Here is a 25,280-nt window from a genome sequence, read left to right on the forward strand (position 1 = left end):
ATGGAGAAACCAAAAGCTACAGTCTCCATTGACTCCAGAAACAAATCCTATGCCGACATATTTGTTTCAACAATAGTTTAAAATATCAAACATCTACATTCCTCCTCCTTAAAGAGGAACTATTGCCAAAATGACAATTTTATATAGGATTCACCTCATGGAAATTAGAATGATAAGAATATGATCAATTGAAAATGTTGCACCATTTCTAAAATAATCAAGTTAAAGTGTGGATTTTTCTGAACGTTACGTCTTTCACCAGCGTTGACTTTACAAAATCAGACCAGGCGAAGTGCTATAAAGCCGCTAGATCTTCCTCAATCTTCTGTCACTTACATCATATGCTGAGTGCCAAAAATGCATTAAAGTTCAAAAAACGCTGACGACTTTTCCTTATTTTAAGCGAGATTGGCTGCAAAAGTCCTGACTTACTTTTTTGGGGAACCGGTTTTCTCCAGACATTTTATAACATATGGAACATTCATTTTACAGTGGGCTCATGTGTAGGGCATTATATTAACTCTCTTGTCTTTATTTAGTTTCCCTGGACTTGTGTAATAAAAAGTGGTAACTTCAAGCATTTGCACCAACATTTATAATAAAGACGTCCATATAACTTTAAATTTCCTGCCGTATGCAAATTGACCTAAGTGCAAGATCACTAGTGAATTTTGGCTAGGCACAAGCGTCTTCACTATGAAATGCTCGCACTGGCAAAGTAACACTAGCGAAAAGTCGCCAGCGTTCGGCGCCCAGGGAGCAACTTTGCATATTAGTGAATTATTGTAGGGGGATCGGATTTTCTCCTGGGGAACTGGTGTGAAGCGGTCGCAGGCGATAATTCGCCCTTTAGTGGATCTGCCCCTATATCTCTCTTCAATCTCTCTTCATGGATAGTTCCTTATTTCAGTGAGACAAAGCTTATATTAAATTTTCATTTATGTGATAGTTCCCCTTTACACTGATGCCTTTATCAGGAAACTGTAGCTGGTGTGCCTACAACATGGTTCTAAATAGATGATTTTATGGATACAGAAGCCTTACAGCACATAAATCATTGGTGACTTTCAGTTCAGTTTCTACTTGACATTCCACTTGCCTTTGTCTAGAGAGATATAAGGCATTCATTTCCAGGTCACTGCTTCAATTATAAGCTGAAACACGCTATTGCCTCGCTTTCATTACAGCTTCAAAGAGCATAAACTAGATACTTAACCTAAAAATATGAAGGCCACAGTAATTATCATTCAAAACTAGGAAGCTGATATTATAGAATGTCTCTTAAGGGTTGTTGTGGGTCATCAGGGTCCTTTTATGTTAAACTGTCATATAAGTATTTAGTAACGTGACTATAATGACATCTGACTCACCTTCACAGGCTTTTGCTGAACTGTTGTATCTATAGCCATTGTCACACTCACACTCATACTTCCCGGGGGTGTTTTTGCAGACTGCACTCCCGCAAATGGTTGGAAACATTTCGCACTCATTTCTGTCTGTGAAAGACAAAGAAGTGATTGATAGATTAGCCCTTTCTACCATGTACCATAGGAAGTGACAGGCGCATAAATAACACAAGTAACATAGTAAGTTAGGTTGAAAAAAGACACACGTCCATCAAGTTCAACCTTTTAGGTCTATATATAACCTGCCTAACTGCTAGTTGAAGGCAAAAAACCCAATTTGAAGTCTTTCTGATTTGCCTCAGAGGGGGGAAAAAATCCTCCCTGACTCCAGGATGGAAATCGGACCAGTCCCTGGATCAACTTGTACTATGAGCTATCTCCCATAACCCTGTATTCCCTCACTTGCTAAACACCATCCAACCCCTTCTTATACCTATCTAATGTATCAGCCTGTACCACTGATTCAGGGAGAGAATTTCACATTTTCACAGCTCTCACTGTAACAAACCCTTTCTGAATATTTAGGCGGAACCTCTTTTCTTCTAATCGGAATGGATGACCTTGAGTCAGCTGGAAAGACCTACTGGTAAATAAATCATTAGAGAGATTATTATATGATCCCCTTATATATTTATACATAGTTATCATATCACCCCTTAAGCGCCTCTTCTCCAGCGTGAACATCCCCAATTTGGCCAGCTAAGATTTTCCATACCTTTTACCAGCTTAGTTGCCCTTCTCTGCACCCTCTCTAATACAATAGTGTCCTGTTTGAGCACTGGATTTGCCTAGTGCAGTCCCATTAAGGGTTAATGGCTTGGATATTTTTACATCCCAGGTGCATGACTTTACATTTAACAACATTGAATCTTAGCTGCCCAGATTGCCAGTTTGTCAAGATCCTGTTGCAAGGATGCCGCATCTTAGATGGAATAATTGGGCTGCATAGTTTTGTGTAGGGATGCACTGAATCCACTATTTTGGATTTGGTCGAAACCCTGAATCCCTCATGAAAGATTCAGGCGAATACGGAATCCGAACCCTAGTTTGCATATGCAAATTAGGGGTGGGAAGGGGAAACATTTTTTACTTCGGAATCTTCGGAATGAGACGAGCGTAGTTTGGCGCATGCGCAGTTGGAGCAATTTTCTGTTTTGCGATAACTGCGCATGCGCCAAAATTCGAAACGAAAATTGCAGAAGCACCGGCCTCATTCCAAAGGTTACTGAAGCGGAAGAAGATGGCGCCCGTGAACTCCACTGGACAGAATCTGCATGGAGGAGTAAGTAAAGACTTAGCGGCATTTGCCCGGGTAGCAGCTAGGCTGGGGGGAGGAGGGAGGGGGTCTATGTAGGGTAGGAGGATAGGATTTTTTTTATTATTTCTCCTTTAACATTGCTTGTAGCACAGGTAATATCTCTGAGAAAATTACCTTGGAAGTCCTCACCCTCAACTTAAAGAGATTCTGACATCAGAAAATAACCTTTTTTATTATCTATCATAAAATTGCCTTTGAATGCTACCGGTTGGCAAAACAGTCACGTTTAGGAACTTCAAGTGACAATTACTTATAAAAACAGAACTATCAGGGGAAAACAATCAACATGACCTATAGGTGACTTTTCATGCAGATTAATATTTTGAAATAAAAAGTATCACTTTAACACCTAGTTATTTAAAAATAATTTTTGAGGATTTCACTACCTTCTCTAACTTTGTCATTGGTACCATTGTGTACCAAGAACGCCGGGTCTTCCCCAGCCCCTCCCAATAATCCACTCGATCCACCACATGCCGAACCCTAGCACCAGGCAAGCAGCAGACTGTTCGGCATGAGGGGTCCTTGCGGCAGATTACCCTATGCATCTTTCTAATAATTAAATCCCCTATAATTAAAACCTGTCTTTCCTTTCTCGCACTTCCCCCACCACCTATATTACACAAAAAATAAATGCACTTGATGTATCTACTAGCTTACCCCACACACACAGAGAAGAAAAAGCGGTGTGTCAGATTTTTGCTTTTTTTTTTTGCTTTTTGCACTTACTCCCTCCTTGCATCAAGCACTCCCAGCGTGCACAGCAAACGCCTAACACTGAGGGGCCCATTCACTAAGTTCGAGTGAAGGAATAGAGGAAAAATAGTTCGAATTTCGAATGGTTTTTTTGGTTACTTCGACCATCGAATTGGCTACTTCGACCTTCGACTACGACCTTCGACTTCGAATCGAACGATTCGAACTAAAAATCGTTTGAATATTCGACCATTCGATAATCGAAGTACTGTCTCTTTAAAAATGTATTCGACCCCCTAGTTCGCCACCTAAAACTTACCGAGGCCAACGTTAGCCTATGGGGAAGGTCCCCATAGGCTTGCTACACTTTTCTGATCGAAGGATATTCCATCGATTGATGGATTAAAATCCTTCTAAACGATTATTCCTTCGATTGTTCGAACGAATTGCGCAAAATCCTTAGACTTCGATATTCTAAGTCGAAGGATTTTAATTCGGCAGTCGAATAGCGAGGGTTAATTAACCCTCGATATTCGACCCTTTATACATCTGCCCCTTAAGGTTTTTAAAGGGATATTGTTATAGTAAAAAAAAAAATGTCCAAAATGAATAATAGTGCTGCTCCAGCAGAATTCTGCACTGAAATCCATTTCTCAAAAGAGCAAACTGATTTTTTTATATTCAATTTTGAAATCTGACATGGGGCTAGACATATTGTCAATTTCCCAGCTGCCCCCAGTCATGTGACTTGTGCTCTGATAAACTTCAATCACTCTTTACTGCTGTACTGCAAGTTGGAGTGATATCACCCCCTCCCTTTTTCACCCCAGCAGCCAAACAAAAGAACAATGGGAAGGTAACCAGATAACAGCTCCCTAACACAAGATAACAGCTGCCTGGTAGATCTAAGAACAACACTCAATAGTAAAAACCCATGTCCCACTGAGACACATTCAGTTACATTGAGAAGGAAAAACAGCAACCTGCCGAAAGCATTTCTCCCCTAAAGTGCAGGCACAAGTCACATGACCAGGGGCAGATGGGAAATTGACAAAATGTCTAGCCCCATGTCAGATTTCAAAATTGAATATAAACAAATCTGTTTGCTCTTTTGAGAAATGGATTTCAGTGCAGAATTCTGCTGGAGTAGCACTATTAACTGATGCATTTTGAAAAAAACATGTTTTCCAATGACAGGATCCCTTTAACACTGCTAAATACTTATTCACATGCAACACTTCCTTAGCAGCTCCCACACTCGCTGTACAGTCATAGACTTTTTGAGGTATCAAACCAAAGAACACCAAGCCTGATTAGAATTTAACTGATAAACCCCTCCCCCTTTATAGTTTGTGATAGTGCTCAGTTTATATAATAAAACCACTTAATGAAAAAGTTATTACATTTGCTCCAAAAGTTTACGCCACCTTCAAACAGGTGTTAAAGGTTGGCAAGGGAAATTAAGATTCACAATGCAATAAAAACCTACTGAAGAATATCACATTGTGGCATGCACATTTTTATTACCAAATTGTTCTCTTTGTGAATTTCATTAAATTTCATACTTTTGAATTAAATTTCCGTTTTCTCCACAAACCACATTTCAGAGAGGTTTTAAAAATAAACACAAATTTTTCAAGAAAAAATAGGATTCATTAAAAAAAAAATCTGGTTAGGGATGATCTACCAACACAAGGGGTAGCGCAAAGTGCAGTTTTGCTCTTCCACAAGAAATCGCAAGAATAATTAATTACAATTCATGCAAATCACAATGATTGTGCAGCGTTAGCATAGAGAATTTACCACTGCATGTGTGTTTGTTGGGCAGCATGTAATAACCATCTTCACAGGCGCAGCGATAACTTCCAGGCAAGTTGAGGCATTTTTGGTTACATCCTGCATTCGGATTCACCGGGTCCACACATTCATTGATATCTACAAATAAAACAGGTTATAAAGAAAATGACATTTTCACTATTAGTGATGGGTGAAATTTGGCAGGCAGGGATTAGCAGCGAATCTCCACTTTTCACCACCCGCGAATAAATTCACGAAACTGCTGGCCGGAAAAAAAAAAATTGTTGCGCGTCTGAATTGTCACGCACATAATATTGTCGCGCGTCAAAATTATTCGGACGCCCATTGACTTTAATGCATTTGGATCAAATATTTGCGCGTATAAAAATTGTCCCTCGTGTCAAAAATGTTGCGCGTCAAAATTATTTTGACTCCCATTGACTTGAATGTGGTTCACAAATTTTTCGCTGTTTCGCGGTAAATTCGCAAATTTTTCGATTAAGCGAAACGCCACAAATTTTCGCCCACTAGTCATTATTTCTAAAACATTGAAATTGATTTTACCAACTTAACTATAAAACTCCTATTTCATTAAAAGTTTTCTATTATCGACACATTTTTGATACTTTTCAATGGCATCATCCTGAAAAGTTTCACGCCTGAAAAGTCCAGTTTGACGATGGTTTTTCTGCACCCACTCAACTCAAACTCAAACTTTTTGTGCTTTTCAGACGTCAAACGTGAAAAATACGGGTTTTCCGCGGGACAATCCAAAAAGTTGTGTTTTTCCTCGATCTTCTTTTTTCCAGTTTTTTTTTATTGATAAATAATGGCAAATTGTGGATTCTAGTTTGGTCAGACTTTTTTTTATTTAAAAAATCTGATTTTAATAAATAACCCAGTAGGGGCTGATTCACTAACTTCGAGTGAAGGATTCAAAGTTAAAAAACTTCGAATTTCAAAGTTTTTTTTGGGCTACTTCCTTGGCTAACTTTTTTTGATCAAAGGATATTCCTTCGATCGTTGGATTTAAATCCTTCGAATCATTCGATTCGAAGGATTTATCCTTCGATCGAACTATCTGCGCTAAATCCTTCGACTTCGGTATTCGAAGTCGAAGGATTTTAGTTCCTAGTCGAATATCGAGGGTTAATTAACCCTCGATGTTCGACCCTTAGTGAATCGGCCCCTTAATGTATAGAGACTGAAATTACAGAAAGATCCCTTATCCGGAAAACCTCAGATCCCTAGAATTCTGGATAACAGGTCCCATACCTGACCCAACATTATTTTAGCACAAAGAAACACATGTGGCCTCTTACCTTCATCACATAGTGGCCCTTGAAATCCTGGTTTACAAATACAAGTAAAATTTCCTTTCCCATCTATGCATTCTTTGGATCGTTCCTTATTACATGGTAAGGGAGTGCACTGATCTGGAATTGCTGCACAAATATGAAAATAAACAAGATTGTTTCTGAAATATAACGTTCAGGTCCAGAAAAATTATTTGCAGCATGACATATTGCACTAGAAATTAGGCAAACTGGCTTCATCTACAAGAGTATTAGTAATGAGTTTGTACATGAGTTTTTATATTGCTCATATTTTAGCATATGCTCATAAGTTGTTTTTTCCATTTTGGAAACCACAATGCGAATTTCATTATATATCTTTCTGGCTTTATAGCAAGTAAATTTGCCACAGTAATCCACATAAACCCTCCCCCTATTTTTGACTACACAGCAGCTTGTTTATATAAACTATAGTAGTACTTATCTGTTATCTACTGTGTATCCTGTGCTTGAATGGCTTCCCCATGGCTACACAACAGCTTGTTTATATAAACTATAGTAGTACTTATCTGTTATCTACTGTGTATCCTGTGCTTGAATGGCTGCCCCCATGGCTACACAGCAGCTTGTTTATATAAACTATAGTAGTACTTATCTGTTATCTACTGTGTATCCTGTGCTTGAATGGCTGCCCCCATGGCTACACAGCAGCTTGTTTATATAAACTATAGTAGAGTTTCACACCAGCAGTATCGGTGCAGGGCAATACTACATAAGTGTTCCTTTCTTTGAGCACAGTTCCATGTATTGACACAGAAAAATCCTGGATACGGCCACCTCAGGTGGTATCTCCGGGGGTTCCCTCAGTGTCATGCATCAAATGGCAGAACACTAGCGTCTACAGATTCAGAGACGCGCGGCATTCTCATGACAAACATCAGAAATGGCATCAATCAGACCTGGAAAAAGTTCTGCGCAAGTGCATCCAATTTACAGTAAAGTGTGAGAGCATCAGTCGCAGTCGCGTCAGGCTCAACGCCCCATTGCAACAACAAGGAAATCTGAAAAATCTATGTATTATAGGGGGGAAAAACACAGTGATCCTGCTCAAAATATAATTTCGATCATACTTCTTGGGGACATATATATGTCACTGTGTCTCACAGCATAAAATTGTAGTGACGCATTAATTGGTACAGTGACTCCCACTCTAAAAGTTACAGCAGCTCCCAGCATTAAACATGGTACAGTGATGAAAAATGCATTTAATACCAACCATTAACACATGCTCTCAGATCTACTGGACCGTCGAAATTCAAATAACTCAGCTTGCTAAGCGTACCACTGCGGTGGGCACCGAGGCAGGCTGCAAAAACATAAAGTCAGATTATAAGCACTTTGGTAACATACAATTTAGGGCCATTTGTAAACACTGGGTACATTTGCTCCTAGGCAGTATCCTATCAGTAGCATCCAATCAGTGATTAGCTCTTTTCAGCCAGTCGCAGGTTGAACAGAGAATGCAATCATCTGATTGGTTGCCATGGGTAACTGCCCAGGAGCAAATTTGCCCAGTGTTTATAAATGACCCCCAGTGTCATACATTCTTCTACTACAACATTAGGAACGCAGTCAATGAATTCCTATCTTACTACTTGGCTTGCATAGCTCATATAGATCATTTTTACAACTTAAGGGTAAGGGCCCATGCAAAGATTCAGGGAGATCTAGTCACCCGGTGATAAAGCGACTATTCTTTGGGGGCGACTAATCTCCCTGAACTGCCTCCTGCCGGATAGAATGTAAATCACTGGCGGGATGGTACTTGAAGCGCTTTGTTTTCATGAGGCAACTTCAGGCGACTTTGGAAAACGAAGCGCACTGATTGTAGCTGGCAGGAGGCAGTTCGGGGAGATTAGTTGCCCCCAAGAAAAGGAGATTTGTTGCTGGGCGACTAATCTCCCCGAATCTGAGTGTTTGTCTCTGCCCTTAGGGTAAGCGCACACACGAAAGTTTCGGGGTGATTTAGTTGCCCGGCGATAAATCGCCTCTTCTTCGGGGCAACTAATCTCCCTGAACTGCCTCCCGTCTGCTAGAATCTAAATCGCCAGTGGGATGGCACTCAGAGAGCTTCGTTTTCCGAAGTCGCCCAATATTTCCTCATGAAGCAATCCGAGTGCTATCCTGCCGGATTAGTCGATCCGAAGAAGAGGAGATTTGTCACTTGGCAACTAATCTCCCTGAATCTGAGCATGTGTCTCTGCCCTAAAGGTGACAGAAAGTTTTAATCACTGGGGGAGGGAGGTACCAAATGTTTGGCATCCTCCAGTGATTATCATCACTTACCTGATACCCCCAAATCTTTGATTTAAACTTTACGTCTCCTGTCAGGCATTTTTTAACTAATGTTTGTAGCTGTAGCAATTGTGCCACATAATGATATATACTTTGGGCAGTGTTATACTAGTAGTGTGATACTAGTACCTTTAAACACCGTAAATAACGATTAAAATAACACAATACAGGTATGGGACCTGTTATCCAGAATGCTTGGGACCTGGGGTTTTCCGGATAACGGGTCTTTCCGAGATATGGATCTTCATACCTTAAAGTGGACCTGTCACCCAGACATAAAAAGCTGTATAATAAAAGTCCTTTTCAAGTTAAACATGAAATCCATATTCTTTTTTTTTATTAAAGCGTTCATAACTGTTTTAAACTCATTTAAAAATCTCAGCTGTCAATCAAATATTGTCTGCCCCTCCTCTATGCCTTAGGAATAGAGGCGGGGCAAGCAATTACTTTCACTTTCCATTCAGCACTTCCTAGATGTCACTGCTCTCCCCACATTCCCCCAATTCACTTAACCATTAAATTGTGAAGCCAGGGATGGGGATGGACATTAGGTCCCCCATTCTGGTGCACAAACAAGATTCTGAGATGATGCTCCTGTCTGCTTGTTATAATTATGAATTCCCAGACTGATGGAAACAAGATTCAAATAATTTATACAGTGTAAGTAAAGTTCATTTTGCTTGACTAACATGATAAAAAAAGGATTTGGAAGAATTTGTTTGGGTGAGGGGTCCCCGTTAAGTCTACTAGAAAATCATGTAAACATTAAATAAACCCAATAGGCTGGTGTTGCTTCCAATAAGGATTAATTATATCTTAGTTGGGATCAAGTACAAGCGACTGTTTTATTATTACAGAGAAAAAGGAAATTATTTTTAAAAATTTAGATTATTTGGATAAAATGGAGTCTATGGGAGACGGCCTTTCCGTAATTTGGAACATTCTGGATAACAGGTTTCCGGATAACGCATCCCATACCTGTAATAGGGAACTGCAATAGCACATGAGGCTGTTTAGGGTGCTTTATGTGTCAAAAAATGCAAGGTTAAAGTAACCAAAACAGCCCCCTATAGGTTAGTATTGCAGTCACTTGCCCAGGTGCACATATGGGATCTGTTATCCAGAAAGCTCTGAAGGCCATCTACCATAGACTCCATTTTAAAAAATAATTATAATTTTTAAAAATTATTTCCTTTTTCTTTATAATAAAACAGTACCTTGTACTTGATTCCAACTAAAATGTAATTAATATTAATTGGTGGCAAAACAACTCTATTGAATTTAATTAATGCATTAAAAGTTTTTTTTTGTAGATTTAAGGTATGGCAATCCAAATCATGGAAAGACTCCTTATCTGGAAAACCACAGGTCCCAAGTATTCTGCATAACGGGTCCCATTCCTGTACCAATTCTTGTCATGTAACAGTTACCTGAACAATCACAGGACCACTTATCAGGTGACTGCAGTGTTACTCTATGGGATTTCGGAAGATTTAACGTTGCGTTTTTGGGCTTCTTAAACACGCAGCACTTAAAGGGTCTTGAAACAGCACCTTGGGGGATTTTTTTTTCAATATTTTAAAGTTGCACACATATAAAAGAATCAAGAGTTAACTTACCTAAATATTTTGGGAAAAAATATTCCTACAAAACAATAAAAAAAAAATAGACATTAACGTCACATTAAGTGAAAACTGCTAAAAGGGAGAGAGAGCCTAAAAGGTTGAATAGCCGAGATTCTAGGTGTGGTGCAGTCTAGTGAACTATGCCAGACAAAAATTAGAACACATTAATGCCATCTGTTCATTGGCTGCAAGAAATGGATGCAATCCGCCATGTTTTTTCGGAAGGAAACACAAAACAAAATGCTTATATAATGCTTAATCAACCTAAATCGCTATCTAAAGAATGTGCATGTTAAAAGAAGGAAGGTAAACAACTAGTGTGATTATTAAATGTTGTCCATGCAATTACAACAAAAACACAACTAATTGCAAATAGCATGGTCGTATGGATGGATGGATAAAATACTGAGTACTGTTTCAGGTCTTGGAAATCAGGATAATGGTTAAAGAATACAGTGTATATACTGACACACACCCTATTACTGTATCCATAGTTCTGTAAAGGTCCTGATTCTCTAAACACCACTTATTTCAACCAATGTTGTGCCCAAGATGACTTGCCTTCTAGGCTGATTGCTTAGTCTGTCCTATAGGTTTACATATAAGAAACGGGGCAACGAATGACTACATCCTGGAACTGACATCTGGTAACTAATACGTGTACAGCCAACTGTAGTCGTGGCACTGAAGATAATAAGGTAATAAAAATCATATATAGAGAGCTACCCAGTAAACATAGTGTCCAGATCAGTGTCCTTCACACTCCTGCCAGCAATGTACTTACACTAGCTTTAGCCTACAGTAGAAGGCAGATGCGTAGGGATGGTGTCTATAGTAAATGTTGGATAATAGTCTCTGGGAAGGGACTGTGACTGTAGGATAGCAGGTATAGTAGGGAGAGATGGTGTCTATAGTAACAGTGGGATTATAATCTCTGGGAAGGGAGTGTGACTGTGGGATAGCAGGTATAGTAGGGAGAGATGGTGTCTATAGTAACAGTGGATAATAGTCTCTGGGAAGGGAGTGTAACTGTGGGATAGCAGGTATAGTAGGGAGAGATGGTGCCTATAGTAACAGTGGGATAATAGTCTCTGGGAAGGGAGTGTGACTGTGGGATAGCAGGTATAGTAGGGAGAGATGGTGCCTATAGTAACAGTGGGATAATAGTCTCTGGGAAGGGAGTGTGACTGTGGGATAGCAGGTATAGTAGGGAGAGATGGTGCCTATAGTAACAGTGGATAATAGTCTCTGGGAAGGGAGTGTGATTATGGGATAGCAGGTATAGTAGGGAGAGATGGTGCCTATAGTAACAGTGGGTAGTAGTCTCTGGGAAGGGAGTGTGACTGTGGGATAGCAGGTATAGTAGGGAGAGATGGTGCCTATAGTAACAGTGGATAATAGTCTCTGGGAAGGGAGTGTGACTGTGGGATAGCAGGTATAGTAGGGAGAGATGGTGCCTATAGTAACAGTGGATAATAGTCTCTGGGAAGGGAGTGTGACTGTGGGATAGCAGGTATAGTAGGGAGAGATGGTGCCTATAGTAACAGTGGATAATAGTCTCTGGGAAGGGAGTGTGACTGTGGGATAGCAGGTATAGTAGGGAGAGATGGTGCCTATAGTAACAGTGGGATAATAGTCTCTGGGAAGGGAGTGTGACTGTGGGATAGCAGGTATAGTAGGTAGAGATGGTGTCTATAGTAACAGTGGGATTATAGTCTCTGGGAAGGGAGTGTGACTGTGGGATAGCAGGTATAGTAGGGAGAGATGGTGCCTATAGTAACAGTGGATAATAGTCTCTGGGAAGGGAGTGTGACTGTGGGATAGCAGGTATAGTAGGGAGGGATGGTGCCTATAGTAACAGTGGGATAATAGTCTCTGGGAAGGGAGTGTGACTGTGGGATAGCAGGTATAGTAGGGAGAGATGGTGCCTATAGTAACAGTGGATAATAGTCTCTGGGAAGGGAGTGTGACTGTGGGATAGCAGGTATAGTAGGGAGAGATGGTGTCTATAGTAACAGTGGATAATAGTCTCTGGGAAGGGAGTGTGACTGTGGGATAGCAGGTATAGTAGGGAGAGATGGTGCCTATAGTAACAGTGGGATAATAGTCTCTGGGAAGGGAGTGTGACTGTGGGATAGCAGGTATAGTAGGTAGAGATGGTGTCTATAGTAACAGTGGGATTATAGTCTCTGGGAAGGGAGTGTGACTGTGGGATAGCAGGTATAGTAGGGAGAGATGGTGCCTATAGTAACAGTGGATAATAGTCTCTGGGAAGGGAGTGTGACTGTGGGATAGCAGGTATAGTAGGGAGGGATGGTGCCTATAGTAACAGTGGGATAATAGTCTCTGGGAAGGGAGTGTGACTGTGGGATAGCAGGTATAGTAGGGAGAGATGGTGCCTATAGTAACAGTGGGATAATAGTCTCTGGGAAGGGAGTGTGACTGTGGGATAGCAGGTATAGTAGGGAGAGATGGTGTCTATAGTAACAGTGGATAATAGTCTCTGGGAAGGGAGTGTGACTGTGGGATAGCAGGTATAGTAGGGAGAGATGGTGTCTATAGTAACAGTGGATAATAGTCTCTGGGAAGGGAGTGCAGGTATAGTAGGGAGAGACGGTACCTGCCTACACCCCCCCCCAGTGAATTTGCCTTCCCTTGTCCTGTAATAGAAATATACTTACCGTTTCAGGTACATTTTCAAAGATCTCTCTGGCTTCTTCTTTATTACACAATTCCTCTATGCATTCTCTTTCTAAGTTCCCTCCTTTGCTCTCTTCCAGAAATGAATTGGCCCGGCGTCTCCGACTGAGGAACTGGGAGGCATGCTGAGGGGATAAAACTTTATAAACATAAAAACAAGTTAGTCCTTGTACATCCAGTGCCGAAAGAGTTTTAGGGTGATATATCACAGGCCACAAATGTCCCTATGTAGGTGAGCCAGAACAACCAAACAGATATTTGCCTTCAATATTCTATTAGTTCATTAGCTCCACTAAAGTTATCTGCTAAAATGGCTGCTTTCATTTACTGAACCATAGGAAATTAACTCATTTTAATGCCTATACGTGTATGACCAACATTAGGGTCATCCCTGATCCTTGACATTCATTTTACTAAAGGGCGAAGTGACTAACGCTGGTGAAAATTCGCCAGCGTGACATCGTTTTGGTACTTCGCTGATTTACTAGCGGTCGCTGGCATAACTTCGCTAGCGAATGAGATAGACTATAACGGTACTTCGCTCCCTAACGCCTGGCGAATTTGCGATCTGGCGAAGGGACGTAACTACGCTAATTCACTGACTTGCGCATTTACTGAACGTTACCTCTTGCGCCAGACTTGCCTTCGCCACCTCAGACCAGGCAAAATGCAATAGGAAGTAGGACTTCCTCAAAATTTAGTTGAAAAATTTTCTAAGTCCTGGCATCTTTTCCTTTTTTCAGGGTAATAGGCTGCAAAAGAGCGTAATTTTTTGGGGGGTAACCGGCTTCCCCCCTACATTTCCTAACATATGGCACATAAACTATACACTGGGCTCATGTGTAGGGCATTATAACAACTCTATTTTCTAAGGTTCCCTGGACTTGTGTAGTGTAATGTATTTGCTGCAACATATACGTCCATTGAACTTTTGAACTTCGCCAGCATTCGACGCCCTGGACGCAACTTCAGATTTTAGTAAATTAGCGCTGTCCTGGCGAATCTACGCCTGGCAAAGTGTTGCGCTGTGAGCGAAGCCGTCGCTGTCGAATTTTCGTAGGTTAATAAATTTGCCCCGATGACTATAAAACATTGCTACTTACCATAATTTATTTAAATCAATGTAAAGATATCTAAACAGAGAATTATTGCACTAATCTCTGTACCAGATATAGCGAATGAGAACATCAGGGTGTCCTGCCAAACTGGCAAAAAATGGGGTCAAGGTACCATTAAGGTTATCCATAAAAAGGTTAGTAATCTGAGTCTGACCAGTAAGTGGCCATTTGCTGGTGTTCGGTGCCTGTTTCAGAAAACTCTGTGCTGACCTACTTTATACATGTAGCGCCTATGGGAGAGGTCACACGGGCGTTTTTAAAAACACGTGGATGAGAGTAAATACGCACAAAATGAAGCCCTACTGAAGATATTGGAATAAGCACTATAGCAATTCCCACTGGGCATTTGCTAGCCAACATCCGCCACGAGACGCCAGTATTTGCGTTTTTCAGCAGAAACACCAATACCGCAAGCAAACGGCATATTATTGAACTCTATGGGATCTGCAGGTTTGTAAATACACCTCACTGAAATACACTGTATTTTCAATATGGCGGGCAAACTCTTGGATTGTGTATATATGTATCTGCGGAGTTGTCTGCTGGTGACGTAATTGCGTTGCGTACTCACGATCGGCTACATTTTGCATTTTATGGTTGCTTTTCCGCTTGGCTTTTTTTTCACAAAACTTTAGTAAAATTCTTACGAGCAGAATAGTGGGGATTCTGGGGAATGAGATGCATGCATGTTGGGAAAAGAAAACCACGGGCCGAAAAAGGCACATTATCATGCACGTGTGGTTTAATTGGCGTATTTATGCACGTTTTTAAAAATGCAAAGTAAAAACGATGTATGACCTAGCCCTAAGTCTACTGACCAGTTAGTGGATCGTGCATGTGGATTGGCAGTCACATGACCATGTCCATGTGATCAGAGTATACAGTGCAGTTGCTGCTGTAACCACTTTCCCTGACTGACCAGCAGATACAGTGCAGTTACTGCTGTTCCCTTCTATACCTGGAGTGGAGAGTGCAGGGAGTTGTGCCCACAGCAATTGTGCCCGAAATATCAAAACTAATGCAACTGAGTGTGCATGTGATATCAAATGGGATGCAAGTTGCAGCTAACATTTTTAGGGTAGGACTACATGGACGTTTTCGGCTCGATCCGACGTGCTGCGACAAAGCGCATGTGACAGAAATAAGGTAAGAGAAAAATGTTGGATGAAGTCGCAGCATTGATCCGACGTGACTGTTGGATGCAAGTGCAACGGCTGCATCTGACAGTTGTGTCGCGTCGGATCACAGCTGCGACTTCATCCGACATTTCTATCACTTACCTTATTTCTGTTGCATGCCACTAGTCGCAGCATGTTGGATCACGCCAAAAACATCCATGTAGTCCTACCCTTAGAGTTGGGACCGCATCACCCTTGGCATTCCAGGTTAAAAAAATACATTTGTGACATCGGCATTGGATTCTTTTAGTCAATTGCAACTTCTGATGCAGCTCCCAGTGGAAATTACCCTTTAATGACTGCCACATTCAGGATGGCACTAGCTGTAGGTTTCTCTTGCTTTAGCTTGCATGTTATTCAAGCAACACGGTTGTAATGACACAACTATAAGAAGTGCAAGTACAAATAGAATCAGTAGGTGCAACAACCTGTCTGATTTTTGGACAACAGTAGCAGGCTCTCCTGTTACTCCAGGCACTTCTCATTTTCATAATGGTAAGTGATTGGCGACTACTCAAAGTAGGGAACAAAATATCTGAGACTTATTCGGCACAAATGCTATGGTTTTACCAGTAATGAACCTTGACACCACCTGCTGTAACTGGTGCCTTCGGGCAGTTCTGCATGTCAGAGGGGCAGTGCATAGTAGGCGTCTGACATGTACCTACCTTGTGAGGTTGGCATGTGCACCAGGATGAGCAAGGTGTAAGGTAGCCCTTGTGGAAAGCAAAGGTTCCTTGAGCATGTCAGCACTGCAGAGCACAGGAGTAGTAACTGTGATGCAAGTGTTTAGTGTAGGGGCTTTGCCTCCAGCACTTGCACCCCTGCCCACAACAAATATGCATCTCTCGTGCCTGTGATCTAGGCTGTGTATTTTTTTTTGCAATTCGGAGTTACTCCTTGGACAATAGCTCGGAATTCTAAAAAGTGCAGCATCACTGAATATTACACAGATAACAGAGGAACATATTAAAGTACAGAGATAATGGTCGTTTAAGCAAATGTAAACCTTGGCAAGAGCAGGGAAACAACAGGATGTGCTGAGAGAAGGTAAACAAGCTGTGGCCCTGATCTGTAAAAACCTGCACTTGCTAGATCAGTGCAGAATACACAGTACAACTGTATGACAGATACAAACTGCCAACAATGCTACTATATCTAGACTCCATGGCTTCATATCTCTATTCACATTTCTTCGCACTTATTTGCCAATAGCCTGATGAATACCAAGTGGCATTCACTGGACAAAACACCAGCCCTGGTGGCCTAGAACTTTATGGATAAGTTATATCACCATCACTACCTTCCTAGTGGGTCTCTTCATTAACACATGAACCCCCCAAAAAAAGTTGCTTAGTTAAGTTTGCACAGGTGCAATAACCCATAGCAACCAATATGATCAGCAAATGCTTCCTGCTAATTGGTTGCTATATGTGATAATACCAGAAGCAACATTTTTTACATTTACACAAAATCTTGTATATATATGCAGAATATGTATAATGCTGTATATATATATAATACACAAAAGCTATGAATATCCTGTAAATTATATCCTTATAAACGGTGAGTTCTGATGTCATCAGTTATAAACGGTGAGTTCTGATGTCATTTCTGTCACATGACTCACTGAAATTTGTGTATTATAATAAATAATGTACCCCCAGTTGTAAAATATGAGGATATTAGAAGTTACCTCGGAGTTCCATGACCTGTATAAAAACACTCGGCCTTCGGCCTCGTGTTTTTATATGGTCATGAAACTCCTCGGTAACTTATAATATCCTTATATTTTACAAGAGGGGGTACTTTATTCACTATATATATATATATATATATATATATATATATATATATATATATATATATATATATATATATATATATATATATATATATATATATATATATATATATATATATATGCATTGTTATTATTGTATTGTTTTCTCTTTGTTCAATGAATATACTCCTTTAATGTACAGCACCATGTATACAAGTGATAAAAATATATATGTATACGTGCATACATATAAATATACATGAGTGAATATCTGACTATTGATATAGAGGTAGCAACCAACCTTCCAAGAATTTAGTGAAAAGATTGTTTCCTACCTGCAATGAACCTAAATCCTAAAACAGCTCTGCGGGCCCAGACTTGGTCAATTTTGCTTTACCAACTGAGGATATATGGTATCTCAAGTGGCAGTTTTCACAGACTGTCAGGATAAAACGGGCAGGAAGTGGCACAGGTCGTCTCCACTTAATTTTCTGGCCATTCACATGGATGGCCAAGTTGCATATTATCCAAATGGTTGTAAGGGTCAGTCACCCTGAGTTATGATTGACTATTGCAAGCCTGTTCCCCTGACACTGTATTACATAAAAAGCAGGGTCCTCTAATCCAATATTGTGTGTGGTGAGATAGATCCCTAAACTTCTGGGACTCTATAGGACTACTGCTTCTATTATATATCCTCGGTTTATACAAATTAACAGTACTTTTTCCCTTAGGATCAGAATTACCCACAAAAAGGGTTGCCACCTTTAGTGGAAAAAAATACTGGCCTTCCTATATATTTTTTTTTTTTTACCTATTAATAACATTGAGATCAAGCATCATTTTTACCGGCCAGGCCGGTGAAATACCAGCCAGGTGGCAACCCTAACCACAAAGAGCACAACAGGCAAAAAGGGGGTTGTTATTAATGATTGCTGTGTTCTTTTGTGCATGAAAGTACAAATATACAAATATATTAAGCAAAATGAAAGCTGTGTTTAAACCTGCAGCAGAAAGATGCCCAGATCAGTACTTACATGTGAGTCCCTCAGCAAGGGTGACTGCCAGGAGGGTGGAAGCGAGCAGCACAAGGCACACTTTGTCTAGTAACCCCATCCTCGGGCACAAAGCTGGAAGTTGATCGCTAGTTCCTCGGCTCCAGCAGCCAGGCCTGTACACAGGGAAGTGTGGATGTAAGGCGGCTCAGTCCAGCCTCCTGTTCAGCAGCCAGTCTTTTGGGGGGGAGCAGAGCTTGGCTGGACACAGGCCCAATGATCCCAGGGCATTTGCAGGAAACATCCCCCCCTGCAAACTGGCCAGTAAACAAACAGGACAGCTTGGGATCAGGTATCCGGTGGGAATGCTTTGGGTTTATTAGGACATTGCACAACTGGAGCTTTCAGTGTAAACATCATGGCTGAGAGTCATTGCGTTCCTGCTGAGAAGATTACTTTGAATGAAGCCTGCACATGGGGCTGACATGCTGTTAGACAGCAGCCTCCCCCCACCCTCAGGGACAACACTGTAGTCATGAGAAACCCCCCCTTCTCAGGCGGAACAACAAAAGGTGGAAGAACTGGGGGCTGCCAGAGGAAACAAAAAAATTAAGGCAAGCCATGGATGGGTCTAATAGGGGTGAACTACGGTCCAGGTGGATTTGTTTTTTCAGTGGACGGCAACTGTACAAAAGGTGAAGTCTGTTTAATGCCAGAGCTCACCAGTACTTAGTCAACACCAAACTAAAAACAAAGTTCTTTCTGTGTTGTTTGAAGGGGAAGATTTAGAATTGGGGGGAAAGTTTGCATAATTCCAAGAAGATTGAAACCATATTCCATCGTTCACGTTAGGCTTCTTTAGAGAATCTGAAGCTCTGTTCCACTTTGTGCCTCACATATGACAGTTGCATAAGAAAGAGGAGGAGTAGATGGACAGATAACTTACTTTTCTCCAATAGTTTGTACCTCGGCACATTGTGGATAATGTTTGCTGTATCTGCAACATGTGAATGCCTAAACGTATTTTATCTACTGGCCCAAAAAAAACGGACTTTATATTTGTTTATATTGTGCAATTCAAATACTACTGGGCTTTGTGGTTTGTAACATTCAACAATGGGGTAAAGGTCTGCTTTCAATATAGCTGTAGCAGAGATGAAATATAAAAGGCATATATACTAAACTACTTACGCTATAATAAGGAATGACTTACAAGGTCAGGATGTTTGTCAGTGGCTTAAAATATAAGACAGAATTTGGCAGAAAAGAACCATTTGGTTAGGATTTGGATGTTCATTTAACTAGTGTTATAGTTAATATCCAAGGTCTTGGCAAGCAAGTCACGAGCCACTGGTTGGGGATCACTGACTTATTTGATGAAGGACATGAAATACACATAAGTAATCTAAAGTTTCTTCAAGAAATAGTCAAAATCTCTGGTTTAAAGGGTGCGCCACTGGAAAAAAGCAAGGTCACAGTTTTCCTCACTTCGGCATGTTCCATTCCCCCATCTTTCCCTTTTTTTTTTCTTATTATGGAGCCACAGAAAGAGGTAATGGTGTGCCTTTTGGTTTTGTTAATTAAATAAAGCCGGTGACCCTCACAGATTTTGCCATAGCACTGTCTCCATGTCATTATTTGAACTTGAGAATTTGTTGCTATTAAAGGAGAAGAAAGGGCATAATCATACATGTGCAGTAGAATGCAAGGTCCGTTTTTTCACTGTGCATGTGCACCCAGCTGGGCAATTTTCAGAAAATAGCACTGGTTTGAGGTCCCAGGTGAGTGCTTTCAGGTCCATTAACTGCCAGTTATACCACTGGTCTTTTCCATTATATACAGTATTATGAGAACAAAAGAAGAACAGAGCAGCAATTCAATGTCTGTACTGCAAGGACAAGGTTGGCTAGCATCATCATCAAATAATTAAACAGCACCAGCAAAACACGCAGCGGTCTACGGTAATATTTAAATGAACAATGGTTATCATTTGAAACAGCTGGATTGAAGGGGCTCTGATCTTTATGTGAAATTACCAGAGCAGTGGGACATGCTTAAGGTGGTCAAACACAGACTGGGCCCAAGAGCTAGCCAACCGACTGACTCAAATGGTTTTATACTATGCTACTTCATATGGACTACCATACATTGGATGCCCATGCACAGGCTGAATGGATTGATACCCTATGAGGGGGTATAACAGTATGGCAGTCGTCATATTGTTTTGCGTGTTTGGGTTGGTATATGGGGCCATCACACAAGTACCAAAACTTGTGCGAAACCTTGTTTCATACAAATGTATCTGTATTTGTATGGCCAGGTTAGGCTTACTTTGTCTAATATATTCTTCCTCAGCTGGGACATGCAAAGATGGAGCTTCATTGGTAGGTCACTGGTTCCAGCAGCCAGACCAGTGCACAGTACAGTGTGAATATGAGATTGTCAAGACAGCTTCATGTTCAGGGGACTAGGGAGATAAACATGGCTGAACACAGACCCTGTGATCCCAAGGCATTTCTAAGTAACATCTCTCTCCTGCAAACTAGCCAGTATACAAACAAGTTGCCATGGACCACTTATCAACTGGAAATATTCAGTTCATCAGGACGTTAGCCAACGGTAGATTTCTATGTTAGCACAGCAGAACACATACATTATTAGTCTGTCGAAGAGATGAAAGGCCTGTGAGATCAGCTATGCACAGGATACACTCTCAGCAGCCATAAGGAATCTGAACATAGGGCCTGGGGGGTTTGTATAAGAAAGGATCATACTGAGTAGACAGATGGGATGCTGGAGGAAATTAACATTCCAAAAGAGAACAACTTAGATAGAAAATTACAATTTCTACTAATAGGAAAGTAACAAGATAAAGTGAATGCACTTTATATACATTTGACAGCCATGAGACAAGATGAGGCATAGTTGGAACCAAGGTAGATATCAAGGGAAAAATTGCAAGGAGTCTTTTGATTACTAAGATTTCTGGGACTTTTCTTGATTTTCATCGCTATCTTGTATTTGTCCCAGGGTGATAAGTGGATATCAGATAGATGTCCACATGGCAAGTCATTAAAAGGAACAGTAACATCAAAAATGTGTTTTAAAGTAATAAAAATATAATGTAGTGTTGCCCTGCACTGGTAAAACTGCTGTGTCTGCTTCAGAAACACTACTATAGTTTATATAAACAAGCTGCTGTGTAACAATGGGGGCAGTCACTCAAAGGAGAAAAGGCTCAGGTTATACAGCAGATAGCAGATAAGCTCTGTAGAACATAATGGTGTTATCTGTTATCCACTATTAAACCTGTGCCATACAGCTTTTTTTCAATTTCTGCCATTGCTACACAGCAGCTTGTTTAAATAAACTATAGTAGTGTTTCTGAAGCAGGTCAGTTTTACCAGTGCATAATATTTTAATTACCGGTACTTGAAAACACTTTCATTTTTGGGTTTACTGTTCCTTTAAAGAGTTACTTCTGCCTTTGATTGAGTTTGAAAATGATGTGTTCTTCGGCACACAAAAATCTCTCCTCCATGGGATAAAGAGGATAGCATGGGGAACCTAAACCCCATCATAGGCAGCAATATTGTCTAATCACATTTGCAATACAATATTGTATTATTTCGTCCATATCAGCTCTTTTTTTCCTATGAACAGTTGTGTAGAGGGTCATTGATATTTGATCTGTAAAGGGTAACGGAAGAGAATTCAAATTCACTAAGATCCGAAGTTGCGCCAGCGACAGCTTCGCCGCACTTCGCCAGGCGTAGTTTCGACAGCGCTACACAAATTCACTAAAATGTGAATTTGCGCTCAGGGAGATGAACGGAAGTGAAGTTGTGCTAGCGTTAATTCATCAAGCAAAGCAAAGTTACGCTAGCGGTGTCTAATTTGCATACGGCGCCAAGTTAAAAATAAAATGGACGTATATGTAGCAGCAAATACATTACACTACATAAGCCCGGGAAACCTTCATAAAATAAAATAGAGTTGTTATTTTGCCCTACACATGTGCCCACTGTATAGTATAGGTTAGGAAATGTAGGGGGGAAGGAGGGTACCCCCAAAAAAATGTACGATCTTTTTTAGCCTATCACCCTCAAAAAAGGAAAAGAAGCCATCGTTTTTTGGGACTTAGAAAAAATTTCAACTTTTTTTAAGTAATCCCTATCTACTCTATTGCACTTCGCCTGGTCTGATGTGGTGAAGGCAATTCTGGCGCAAGAGGTAACGTTCAGTAAGATCCGCAAGTAGTGAATTAGCGTAGTTACGTCCCTTCACCATTGCGCAACTTCGCTTAGCGTAAGAGTGCGAAGTAGCACTAGAGTAGGTCCACCGCTCTAGCGAATTTACCAACCGTGCTATCTGCCTGCTCGACTTAAATTTACATGCCAAAAAAAAGCCAATTGTGACTCTATCTCAACTCAGCGGTGCCGTTGCTGCCGAAATATTATACAAGAAAAGTGCTGGACACACAGCAGCAATCAGATTGTTTCCAGGTCACCAAGGTTGCAAACAATTGCTTATTTGTTGGTGTTTGCTCAACTAAGAGCCATGGTACATAACATGCATTTTCAAACAAAACAAAGTGTGCCCAATATAATAAATGCATAAATAAAACTGCCATCCACTGATAACAAACTGATTTTGACCATTTGTAAATTGTAACCTCAGCTTTATGCACCAGTGTACTGGCCACACATGAGAATATTCATGCACACCCACTGTAGGTAACCCTCGGCCAACCCTTCTGCTCTACAAGATGGTGACTTTCTACCCTAATCTGTCCCTTTAAAGAGGTGGTTCGCCTTTAAGTTAACATGTTACAGCATGTTCAGTTCTAAGCAACTTTTTAAATGGACTTAATTTTTTCCTTTTTTATAGTTATTGAATTATTTGCCTTCTTCTTCAGTCTCTAGGGTTGCCACCTTTTCCCCCAGTGGAGACCGGCAGGGGGCAGAGCCGTGACATGGAGGGGCAGGACATCAAGGGGTGGGGCTATGATGTGGCGATTGGCCGATCACCATGTCAGTCATGGGGAATTCCTTATTTGGAAAACCTGGGCAGCAAGCTTTGACCGGGGCAGCCCTTCAAAATACCGGGCTGTCCGGGTGAAAACTGGACTGGTGGCAACTAGGGCTGCCACCTTTTCTGGAAACAAAATACCGGCTTTCCTATATATTTATCGTTTTTCCCTATTAATAACATTGGGATCAACCATCATTTTTACCGGCCAGGCCGGTAAAATACCGGCCAGGTGGAAACCCTAGTGGCAACTCTATCTGGCTCTTTCCAGCTTTCAAATGGGGGTCACTGACCCCATCTACAAAACAAATGCTCTATAGAGTTACAAATGTATTGGTATTGCTAATCTGAACCCTAGCAACCAGATTGCTGAAACGGCAAACTGAAGAGCTGCTGAATAAAAAGCTAAATAACTCAGAAACCACAAATAATAAATAATGAAAACCAATGACAAACTGTCCCGTAATATCATTCTCGACATCATATTAAAAGTTAATTTAAGGGTGAAAACTCCCTTTCACCCAGTCACTGAATAAACCCCTAAATGTCCACATAGGGTTGCAACCTTTTTTGAAAAAAAATACCGGCCTTCCTGTATATTTAGATTTTTCTCCCTATTAATAAAATTGGGGTCAAGAATCATTTTTACCAGTTAGGCCGGTAAAATACTGGCCAGGTGGCAACCCTATGGCCAGTCCTGCGGCTACTGAACCTGCACATGTCGACGTTGGAACCAGAGTCACTTTCACCCAAAATAAATTAGCCCTTGCTCTGTTTCTAAATTGTGACCAACCTGAACCTTGTTTGCACAGGGTTCAACAAAAAAAACTAGATATATGTAAAGGGGGTGGTTCACCTTTCAGATAACTTTTAATATGACGTAGAGAGCAATATTCTGAGACAATTTGCAATTGGTTTTCACTTTTTATTATTTAAGGTTTTTGAGTTATTTGGCTTGTTATTCCGCAGCTCTTCAATTTGCATTTTAAGCAATCTGGTAGCTAGGGTCCCAATCACCCTAGCAACCATGCTCTGATTTGTACAAGAGACTGGAATATGAATAGGAGAGGCCTGAATAGAAAGGTGAGTAATAAAAAGTAGCAATAACAATACATTTGTAGCCTTACGGCGCATTTGTTTTTTAGACGGGGTCAGTGACCCCCTTTTGAGAGCTACGAAGAGTGCAGAAGAAAAAGGCAAATAACTATAGAAAATAATGAAAAACAATTGAAAAGTTGCTTAGAATTGGCCATTCTATAACCTACTAAAAGTTAACTTAAAGGTGAACCACCCCTTTAAGATTTTTCTGTAGTTGTTCCTTGGCACAAGCAGTAGCTCCAAACAGAAAGGCAAAGATGAATGACTTTAAGTTGACTATTGCTAGTGGCGCATATTTCATAGTTTAGGCAACCACACCAGGAAAATACACTTTTTATTCCTTTTTCCCTTCTAAAGCAAAGGGAATCAGTGACGTCACAATCTCGCGACATGAGATTTGAGGGTCTGGATAAGCCGCCCCTTTTCCCTAGACGAGCAGACTCGCTATGGAAAGCGCGATCACGTGACCATTCTCTACTACCCAAACATGGCTGCTGTTCTGTAGCCATAGAAACCGCGTCTCTGGTCTCGCTTTAAACCATGGGCCAATAAGGAGCCGCGGTAAGGCGGTCACATGGCTGCCCGGGACGTCCCAGTTGTTGCCTTTGGCAATACAATGGCGGCGCGCTGTTTTGCTGGGAGCTCAGCTAGCGGATGAACAGTGTGGCGGTAGCGATAATAGGACTGTCGGTAGGTGAATTAGGTCCGTGGTGTGTCGGAAATCCATTGCAAGAATAGGAGAATGGGCTTTTGCCGAACTGCAGTTTACAGATAATCCCTGCTGGGGTTTATGGGAGTTGTAGTTCGGCAAGAAGATGTTTATCTTTGTTGTCAATGGGTGTGTATCTTAATGTCCTTGTTTGGGAGCAGCTATTTATTGGCTTC

The 25,280-nt window shown here is 40.9% G+C and overlaps 2 protein-coding genes across 3 annotated transcripts in view; one reads left to right on the forward strand and one right to left on the reverse strand.

Annotated features, from left to right (window-relative positions):
- pros1.S (protein S S homeolog) overlaps positions 1 to 18,798 on the reverse strand; it is a 39,039-nt gene extending 20,241 nt beyond the window's left edge. The window contains exons 1-7 of one of the 2 annotated variants that reach the window (XM_018248852.2): positions 18,309 to 18,798; positions 13,174 to 13,331; positions 10,487 to 10,511; positions 7,789 to 7,878; positions 6,540 to 6,662; positions 5,224 to 5,355; positions 1,371 to 1,496 (exon numbers count right to left, since the gene is read on the reverse strand). In XM_018248852.2, the coding sequence (XP_018104341.1) occupies positions 1,371 to 1,496; positions 5,224 to 5,355; positions 6,540 to 6,662; positions 7,789 to 7,878; positions 10,487 to 10,511; positions 13,174 to 13,331; positions 18,309 to 18,387 (733 nt within the window). In that variant the 5' untranslated portion in view covers positions 18,388 to 18,798. The remainder of the gene's footprint in view (positions 1 to 1,370; positions 1,497 to 5,223; positions 5,356 to 6,539; positions 6,663 to 7,788; positions 7,879 to 10,486; positions 10,512 to 13,173; positions 13,332 to 18,308) is intronic. The other variant, XM_018248851.2, reaches the window with a different exon arrangement.
- Positions 18,799 to 24,826: 6,028 nt separating this feature from the next.
- The window catches only part of arl13b.S (ADP ribosylation factor like GTPase 13B S homeolog), a 38,077-nt gene continuing 37,623 nt past the window's right edge, over positions 24,827 to 25,280 (forward strand). Inside the window, exon 1 of the mRNA XM_041583288.1 lies at positions 24,827 to 25,085. The gene's annotated coding sequence lies outside the window, so the exon portion shown is untranslated. The remainder of the gene's footprint in view (positions 25,086 to 25,280) is intronic.

The sequence above is a fragment of the Xenopus laevis genome, chromosome 2S (assembly GCF_017654675.1).
Source record: "Xenopus laevis strain J_2021 chromosome 2S, Xenopus_laevis_v10.1, whole genome shotgun sequence".
Classification (NCBI taxonomy): domain Eukaryota; kingdom Metazoa; phylum Chordata; class Amphibia; order Anura; family Pipidae; genus Xenopus; species Xenopus laevis.